Here is a 9,753-nt window from a genome sequence, read left to right on the forward strand (position 1 = left end):
ACATTTCCCAGCACATCAAAAGACTCACTTGTGGAATTTGTTTCCATGGAATGACTATATAATGCCTTCACTAGTTATCTAATCCTCAACAAATCATGCTTTGATATTTGTATAAAGCAAGCAACATTATTAATACACTTCTAGCTTCAGTGTACCAAATAGCTAATAATAGCTACACTTTAACTTACATCAATAGTTTCAAATTTTTGATGAAATTGCACACTTTGCATCTCATTGTGTGCATTAGTAATAATTTGAATGGAAGAAATCTTAATTAAGGTGACCAACCAAGAGATTTAAATAAGCATTTACCTCTTGTACCTACCAAAGGAGATTTAGCTAAATGGCAAAGACATGCAGCTATGCTGACAGCGTGCAGCAAGGAAATCGTAACTCTTGCAGAATTTAACATTTCCCAGCACATCAAAAAACTCACCTGTGGAATTTGTTTCCATGGGATGACTATATAATACCTTCACTAGTTATCTAATCCTCAACAAATCATGCTTTGATATTTGTATAAAGCAAGCCACATTATTAATACACTTCTAGCTTCAGTGTACCAAATAGCTAATAATAGCTACATTTTAACTTACATCAATACTTTCAAATTTTTGATGAAATTGCACACTTTGCATCTCATTGTGTGCATTAGTAATAATTTGAATGGAAGAAATCTTAATTAAGGTGACCAACCAAGAGATTTAAATAAGCATTTACCTCTTGTACCTACCAAAGGAGATTTAGCTAAATGGCAAAGACATGCAGCTATGCTAATGTCATAAATGGCATTGTAACAACTGGTTGCTGACACAAAACCCTGAAACTCAAATTTTTGTTAAGATCAATAGGCATTTATCCACTAATAAAACTAAGGAAGTTGCATTACAATTCAGCACAATCTTGTTCAGCAAGAGTCCAGGATATCAAATTGCTATCTTACTGTACACCTTAAAGGCAAATGCTCAACAAAAAAATCGAAGCACTCACACAACATTGCAGGAGAGGGCAAAAAATATCACATCTACTTTTTTCTCCTGGATGAAAATAAAAACATACATACTGAAGAGCATAGGCCATTGTTCAGATTCTCTAACATCAATTGCACAAAGATCTCATGAGAGCTCTAGGGCTCCCCCAAATGGGCAAATCAAGCAATGACTGTGTCAACCGATCTTCCTGAGCTTCACAAAATAAATCCACGGAGTCACATAAGTCAGATAACTTCCTAAAAATTGCTTCTTGAGCCTCCAACTGCACATCCAAGATAAAACATGAAAAAATAAAATGAAAGAGAAAATTTCGTTGGAATTCATTCTAATGAATTAACAATATTTATGTTGGAAAAAAAAAAGATCAAATGAAGGTGGGCTTAACATCAATTAATTGTTGTCTGTTAGACATAAATTCATAGAGAAAAGTTGATTGCTTTGATTGAAAATATTTTAATTCTACAATATTAAGGAGTACCAGGCCTTCCCTTAAACTTTTAGTTCTTTTTTCTAATAAAAGAGAAAAATAGAAGGTAAATCCTAATTGCAGAGATTTGGATCACATTTTTTTAATATCTATCATTTGGAGTAAGATATTAATCCATTCTAGACTCCATTTTTGTCATTTCACATAAACAAGCATGCGCATGAACAAAGTGAAAAAAAATAAAAGAAAAATAGTGCCAATAATTTCGTAATGAACAAAAAATTTGATACAAAATGCTATCTAAACATAAAGCTCCTTTTTAAAATTTTGATCCAATGATGTGTCATAAATCACAACTGTAGTATAAAAATATTTTTATTTCATTTTAACATAGACCTCTTTTCTTTCATGGAAAATTAGGGGTCTGCACTGTCTTGTTATATCCTAAAAATCAAACTGAACCAAATATTTTTGGATGACTTGGTTCTGTTCGTAAATTAATATTTAAGATATTGGTTTGAAAATTTGAAATATTTGGTTGCTGGTTTGGATCGGATTTTGATTTAAAAATTCAGCAAAACCAAAGTGTGTGCGCGCGTGTGTGTTTCTCATTTCATAAATTTTGTTGGGTATTTCATATCCCATGCTAGCCACAAGGGCTGCGGGTTTGGAATTGGATTTAGATTCAACGGTTTAGGTGTTCAGCATGTGGATTCAAATTCGATACACTATACGCCACTAGCGAGTCGCGGGTCCCAGTTCAGATCGCATCTTAGGACAGTTTTCTCTCATCAATTTCAGCAATTTTGCATCTAGGGCATATACTTTCCCCTCTCCGCAAGAGCTTCTATCGTTTGTCATTCATCAACTGTCTCATCTATCATATTAAAGCCCTTTCTCCTCAATCGATTTTTTATTTCTTCGTGATTAGTTTCGTTGTCATAACCATCGGAGTCCACATCATGCTAATTAGCACATATCTTGTCTTCGCATTCTAAGTCATTTGTTTTTTCATTCTAGATCAACTTAATTGAAGTTCTTATTGCACTGTCTACGTTTTTGTAATTGAGAAAAATCTTGATGTTTTTAAAAGCAGGCGCAAAGCGGTTCAAAGAGTCGAAGCCTCGTGCGGTCACTGCATTGGGAGCACGCACCTCGCGCGGCCACTATATGCAAAGCACAAGCTTCGCGCGTGAAGAGCAATTCGAAGTGTCGAAGCAAAGAAAATGGTGTGAGCAATCAGTCTGATTCAGTAGTGAGAGAAAATAAAAACTGTTCGAAGGTTTGAATCTTCCGTATAGAGCACAACTGCTCAAGAAATCGAGAGAACGCAAGGGAGCAGAGCAAAGCAACCTTCTTGGGTCTCGTGTTGGAGAGAAGCACAAGCCCTTCAAATTTGGATTACAGTACTAAGGAGTGGAAGCCAACGGCAAGGTCAACTCATAATGTTCTCGTTGCGTTGCCGTGACTTTGGCCTAGAACTCAAGAGGAACACCGCTTTATTTTCGTTCTAGTTGAATCAAGAGGATCCAACGCCATTTCAATCTCATCAACGCCACTTTGTCGTTGTTTGCTTCGCTTCCATCATGTTCACAAGTAACTTGTGCCCTGAAGCAGCACATTTGGCATGAAAAGTTATATAACTTAATATATTTAGTATCATAGCATTTAAATAATATAAAACTATTTTTACATAAGTTAAACATATTTTTTTTGCTTTCATATATGTATTTAAATAATTTTAGTCGGGCATCTACATTCATACCACACGGTTCTTAGGTATTTTATATATCAAACAGTTAAATGCTCATATTTAAATGCATGTCACTCAAATTTTTAGAGGATCAATTTTTGAATTTAGATAACTAATTAAGTGGTATATACAAAAATTGAGCAAATTAGTTCATGAAATCGTTTTTCTTCACCATGAGAGTAATAATTAATTGAGTATAATTAAATTCTTCATCTTGATCATTTCTATGCCAAGTGATTGTGACCTTCTTTAACCTCATGACAATTAGTTTTTAAAGGGGCGTACCAGCTAATTCAATTAGCAACGCTTTAAAAAGCTGCAATTTTATTTCCTCATACATTGATAAATTTTCTGTGCAAACAAAATAAAATAAAAATAAATATAATGTATTGCATTTCAATTTATTGTTGCACTAAAATACTTGCTAACGGTAAAGATGGAATCAGACAAAAGCGAGAAACATGTTAAGGAGCATATTTAAATAACACTATGTTGCTAATAATTAAATTATATAAATATATAAAAAATGGATGGTTTGTATGTAAATGTCCTATATAAAAGACTTAAAGTGTTAGATATATAAATAATATTTACAAATGAAATCTTTATATTCATTGAATTTAATGATTTTGGTGTACATTGTAATTAACGATTTGTTTGTCGATGAAAAAATAATTTAGGTATGATCGATTCAAACATAAGGAGAAAAGAACCAACTTGAAAATATATAAATTTAAAATATGAATTTAGCACACTTTGTCATATATGCATTTAAGTAAGGAGACAAATGAAAGTCTATCTCGAGCAAAGGAGCACCTTATTGGTCCTTCCAATGTCAAAAAGAAGAATGTTATTAAATGCAAGAAACTATGTTCAGATGTAGGAGAAGACTTATTTGCTTATTAAGAGGGGGTAAGAAAATCCAAACAAAGTTTGTATATGGAGGACAATGAGAAAAAGGATAATATAAATGAAGAAACAGATATTCAACTGTCTTTGCATTATGTTAAAAGAGCATCTAAATCAAGTTCAGTATCAGTCAATATGAACATATCTAAAATGAGAAATTTTTATATAATGAACCTGAAAAGGAAGTTGCTAGAAGGAAGAAAATGCGACAGATGAGAATTAAAGTAAATGCAGATAAAAGCTATCAAATAAAGAACAATATAATACATTACTGTCTGGTTTTATTATGTAGGAATCTCTCGTAATGAAATAAAATTGGAGACTTTTAATCATATGATTGTGACAATTGCACAATATAAACGAAGTCTTCCACTACCAACTTATTATAAGTTAAGAGTTTCTCTACTTGAAAAAAAAATAAGTTCAACTATAAATGATATAAAAGATCATAAAAAATTTTGAGAAGAGAAGAGAAGCGCTCTTATGTCTAATGGATGGATTGATCATAGAAAACGATTTGTAATTAATTTTTCGGTTAATTCATCTTCAGTTACTGTAGTTTTAGAGTCCATAAATGCATCTGAATATTCAAAAATTGTGGTGAAGCTTTTTAAACTCTTAAATGCACAAATAAAAAATTGGAGAAAAAAATGTGTTTTAAGCGGTTACAAATAATCACCCCAGCTAGGTTCTTATAGGTTTCTAATTTATTTTATTTACTATTAAATGCATATATAACTTATTTTTCTTTAAATTAAAAATATCAAAATATTTTTTTTGTTTATGTAGGTGTTAATGGAAAAAAAGACACACATGTATTGGACACCATGTGTTGCATATTGTATTGATTTTATGTTAAAGGACACTGAGAAGATGAGTGAAGTAAAAAATTCAATAAAAAAAGCTTTAGGTTAACTAGTTACATATACAATTATAGACTTTTTTTAATAATGAGGAAATACACTAGTGGTTCACAATTAGCGAGATCGGAAATCATTCGTTTTGCGACATTTTCTCTCTTCCCATATATAAGCAAAAAGAAAATATAAGGCAAATGTTTGTTTCCGAAGATTGAGATAAATCTAGATTTAGTGTTGATTATAAAGGAAAAAAAAAAAACCAAGGAGATCATCCTTAAGACTAGCTTTTGGAATGATGTGTCCAACATTTTAATGGCTATAAATCTTATTGTGAAAATGTTGAGATTAGCAGACAATAATAAGCGCCCTACAATATTTATGATGTAATAAACAAAGTCAAGAATGCAATTAGTGATTCATATAGGAGAGATGAAAAAAATATAAGCAATTTTTTTGGATTATTGACAATAAATGGAGGTGTCAACTTCAACAAATATTACATAAAAATGGATATTATTTTGATCTAGAATTTTTAATATAGTAAGTCTAAGATATAATCAAATGCATAATTGATGGAAAACGTATATAAAATTATTAACAGACTAGTAGAGGATCCAAATGAAAGAATGATGTCACATCAATAACTTTCTATTTATAATTATGCTAGGTCTTTTCGCAATAAAGATAAGAGGATCCAAATGAAAGAATGATGTCACATCAATAACTTTCTATTTATAATTATGCTAGGTCTTTTCGCAATAAAGATAAGAAAGCTTCAAGTATGATTAGTATAAATTTTTAGAATATTTTCAGTCTTTAATTGAATAGTTTTACTTGAACATGACATCATATTTATCACAATAGAACGGAGAGAGATGTACGGTGCATCAACTCCAGCCTTGCAAAAATTGACTGTTAAAATATTATGATTGATTTAGTGTTGTTGGCTATGAGAGATATTGGAGCGTCTTCAAGCAAATTAAAATTTATAAACTTTAACAACAACAACAAGTCTTTATCCCACTAAATGGGTTAGCTACATGAATCCTTTTCTCCATTGCGTCCTATTGAGTGTCATATTTTCATTTAATTCTAATAAATTAAGATCATCTTTTATACAATATGCCCAAGTCTTTCTAAGTCTACCTCAGTCTTTCTTAACATAAGTCGAATCTGAAACATCTACTCTCCTAGCAGGATCATCAGATGGTCGACATTTAATATGAAAAAACCATCTAAGACGATTCTCTATAATTTTATCCACCATTGGAACTACACCAACCCTATCACGGATATAATCATTTTGCATTTTGTCTCTCTGTGTAAAGACACTCATCCACCTAAGCATTCTCATCTCGGCAACACTTGACTTAGTTTTATGCTTCTCTTTTAATAGCCAAAGTTCAGCTCCATAGAGCATTGCAAGGCTCATCACCATCTTATAAAATTTTCCTTTCAATCTAAACGGTACGTTTCTATCAAAAAATAGGCCCGAAGCATTCCTCCACTTCAACCAACTAACTTGAATTTTACTAATAACATCCCCATCTATATCATCATCACTATGAACAATAGAATCGAGATATCTAAAGCGTTCACAGCTTTTAATAATTTGATTACCCATAGTTATAACTCTGTCACTACAACTATTACAGCTAAAATTACATTCAATGTATTCAGTTTTAGTTCTACTACGAAGTTCTTTAGACTCCAATGTAAACCACCACAATTCAAACTAGAAATATAATAATTTATAAACTTTAAACATACTAAATAATTTATATCTTTTATGCATTCACTTTCTATTATTTTTTTATAGATTCATGCGAAAAAGAAAAATCAGCTAGATCAAAAGCATTCAGATGATTTAATTTTCATAAAGTACAATCAAGCTTTAAAGAGAAGATTCAATTTGAGAAATATTATTGATCCGAAAAATTTGGATTCAATTGAAGAAAGTTGTGAGTGATTGATTGAAGAAATGGATGATGCTGGTGAACATAAATTTGATATGATTGGAGGCAAATTGAAGAGGCTTTTGGAGAAATTGATTGAAAATGGTTTGTAAGATTTAATGGGGCAAAAAAAAGGGGAGATTTATCTACAATGATGATCAGTTCATCTCATGTATAAGTTTCTCTTGTGCTAGAAAAAGAAGATGAAATTTATTCACAAGAGAAAGAAGAAGAGATAAAAGAACAATTTGAAAATGAAGAAATTCTACCTGAAGGAGAAAGAGATTACGTGAATGAAAGAGATGATGTAGCTGACTGAATTATTTTACTTTGTTTTATGAGACTTAAGATTTTATTAGTTTATTTATGTTTTAAAATTTAGATTTTGCTTATAGTATTTTTTTTTTTTTGGCATTTTTTAAGTTTTTAATTATTTAATTATTACATTAAATTTTAAAAATTGTTCAAATTTTAATTTGTAGGTTCACCCTCAATGTTTGCTTTCAAGTAAAACATTATATCATATTCTTTTATATTTTATATCAAGTTTTTAGTCATACTTAATGTTTTATTATTATTCATGAATAAATTTATATAGAGTGTTTGATATAGCATTTAGCGCTTTGGTTGACAAAAGCCGCTTTGCTTTGTGTTTTGAAGCAAAAATAGTCAAGTTCATCACAATGCGCTTCGATAACACTATTACCCGCACATTACTTTTGTTGGTCTTACCATTTATGTGCTATCTCTTTCACCTGATGAAATCTTCAATTTATTTGTTTTGATTACTAGAAGAATTGGATGAGAGATTTGATTTCTTAAATTTACTGTAAATAATGCTTCTGATTGATTTCTTGAGTTTGTTGTAACAAATATGTATGAAGGGTTTGATGGTGTTGTTTTAGCACAATTAATAAGGTTCACATGTTATGATATGTGCTATGATTATAAATTGAATATAATGAATCAACCTCAAGAGAAAAGTTCACGAGTCAAGAAAACATTCGAAGGAAGGACCAGTCAAATGTAATGGATGATGAAAAAGAAAAAAAAAGACTAATGGAATGAATGATTTATAAAATAAAACAGTTGGATAAATATTTAGTCAAGGATTATGAAGTCATGAGAGAAGGTTTTGATATTTTAGCATCGTGGAATGTGAATGTACTAGGATCTCATATTCTCTCACTAATGGCACGAGATATTTTACCAGTTCTCATATCAACTGTAGCATCAGTCAGCTTCTAGTACAATGGGGTGTATGCGCTTTATCTCTAAGAATTGTGCAAGCTCCTATTTTCTTTCAAGATTGGATGTGGACTAAATGTACACCCAATCCGATGAATTTCTAGGAGGATATTCTTGATGTTGACAAATTTAATGAAGGCATTATGTATAATTTTATAATTTGTATTATCATTGAAAATAAATTAACAATTATTTTTTGTTCATATTTTGTATAGATTTATCAAAGATTGCAAACCACTCATAAATTTTAAAGTTTTCAAGCGCTCTGAAATGCTTTCATGGATTAGGTTAGACATAAATAATATTTTTCATTTTTATTTTTTATTTTGCATCAAACTTCAAAGGTAATACTCAAAAAATTTTGTTTTATTTTTTCATTTTGACTACCAGTTATAAATTAATATATGTAGTACAGGATATCAAACTTTGTCAAAATACTTTCAATTTTGAACCATAACTATCAATTTATAAATGTTATTTTCCGCTATACAAATATCCATGTTTTTAATATATTTTGAACTCATGTTAATGTCGAATACTCCTCCCTGATGTTTATCTAGGGAAATCAGATGTGTCAATCATTTTTCTAACAGCTACATGGACTGTCATAAATTTTTGTTCTTAAACTACTGATTTAACTATTTATGCAAACTGCTACGTTTTTTTTTAATTGTGTAAGGGAATTCATTATAATCAATTAAGTAATTTATTATTATAGTCCTTCAAACAATGATTAATTAGGTCGACTTAGGAGTTCATTCTGGTGGATCCTCCAAGAAGCCTCATCTTTCCATTATTCATATGGAATACAATTGAAAGTAACACAGGCATTTCCAGCTACTATTTTATGTTTGCCTCTTTTTTTCCTTATGAATCATTTAAAAGAACATAATATTGTCAGGCAAATGAAGGCAAATCAGAATTCAGGATTCCCCTTGAGAACTGCAAATTCTTCAAGAAGTCCTACCTGGTACCCCACACCCTACTGGTATGTTGATTCAGTCAACTAAAGATGAATGCCGGCATTTCCTTTTATTACAATATAGGAAGTTCATTTCAGGTAAAGTTCAATCTTGATGCCATCAATGAAAGTGCCGTTTTGGAGGGTATCTTGAGCCCTCGTGTTGAATACTTTGGCGGGACAGTAGGAAAGATTGCTTTATCTGGAACTCAACTTATCCTGTCCATACAGGTATCATTTTTGTGCTCAATGGGAACGTAAATGCAATGCACATACTCGTCTTCAAAAATCTATTTCTACTGAAACTACTACGCACCCTAATGTCACGCCCCGTCATATTCGAGAAGTCGTCAAGACGAACACGAGATGGAAGATTCTAGAGAAGGTCAGGATATAAAGAGTCATCAAAGGGGCTCTAGAAGATTCCACCACATTCAGGAGAGAGCAAGAAGGAAAAGCTTTAAAGAGAATCTAAGGATAACCTAGAATGTTCTAGAGTTATGTATGTACATAAGAATAGTCTAAGAGATAGAATATTATATTGTAATCTAGAAACTTCTCTTGGACTTGGAATAGTCCCACATTGGCTAGATGAAAGGCCAAAGACATGGAGGAGGCTATAAATAGGAGCTCCTCCCCTCATTTGTA

General features: G+C 31.2%; 1 protein-coding gene across 1 annotated transcript in view; it reads right to left on the reverse strand.

Annotated features, from left to right (window-relative positions):
• Positions 1–863: 863 nt before the first annotated feature.
• LOC110032335 overlaps positions 864–9,753 on the reverse strand; it is a 25,714-nt gene continuing 16,824 nt past the window's right edge. The window contains exon 2 of the mRNA XM_020735929.1: positions 864–1,254. Coding sequence (XP_020591588.1) covers positions 1,099–1,254 — 156 coding nt within the window. The 3' untranslated portion in view covers positions 864–1,098. The remainder of the gene's footprint in view (positions 1,255–9,753) is intronic.

Source organism: Phalaenopsis equestris, unplaced genomic scaffold (assembly GCF_001263595.1).
Source record: "Phalaenopsis equestris unplaced genomic scaffold, ASM126359v1 Scaffold000924, whole genome shotgun sequence".
NCBI lineage: Eukaryota > Viridiplantae > Streptophyta > Magnoliopsida > Asparagales > Orchidaceae > Phalaenopsis > Phalaenopsis equestris.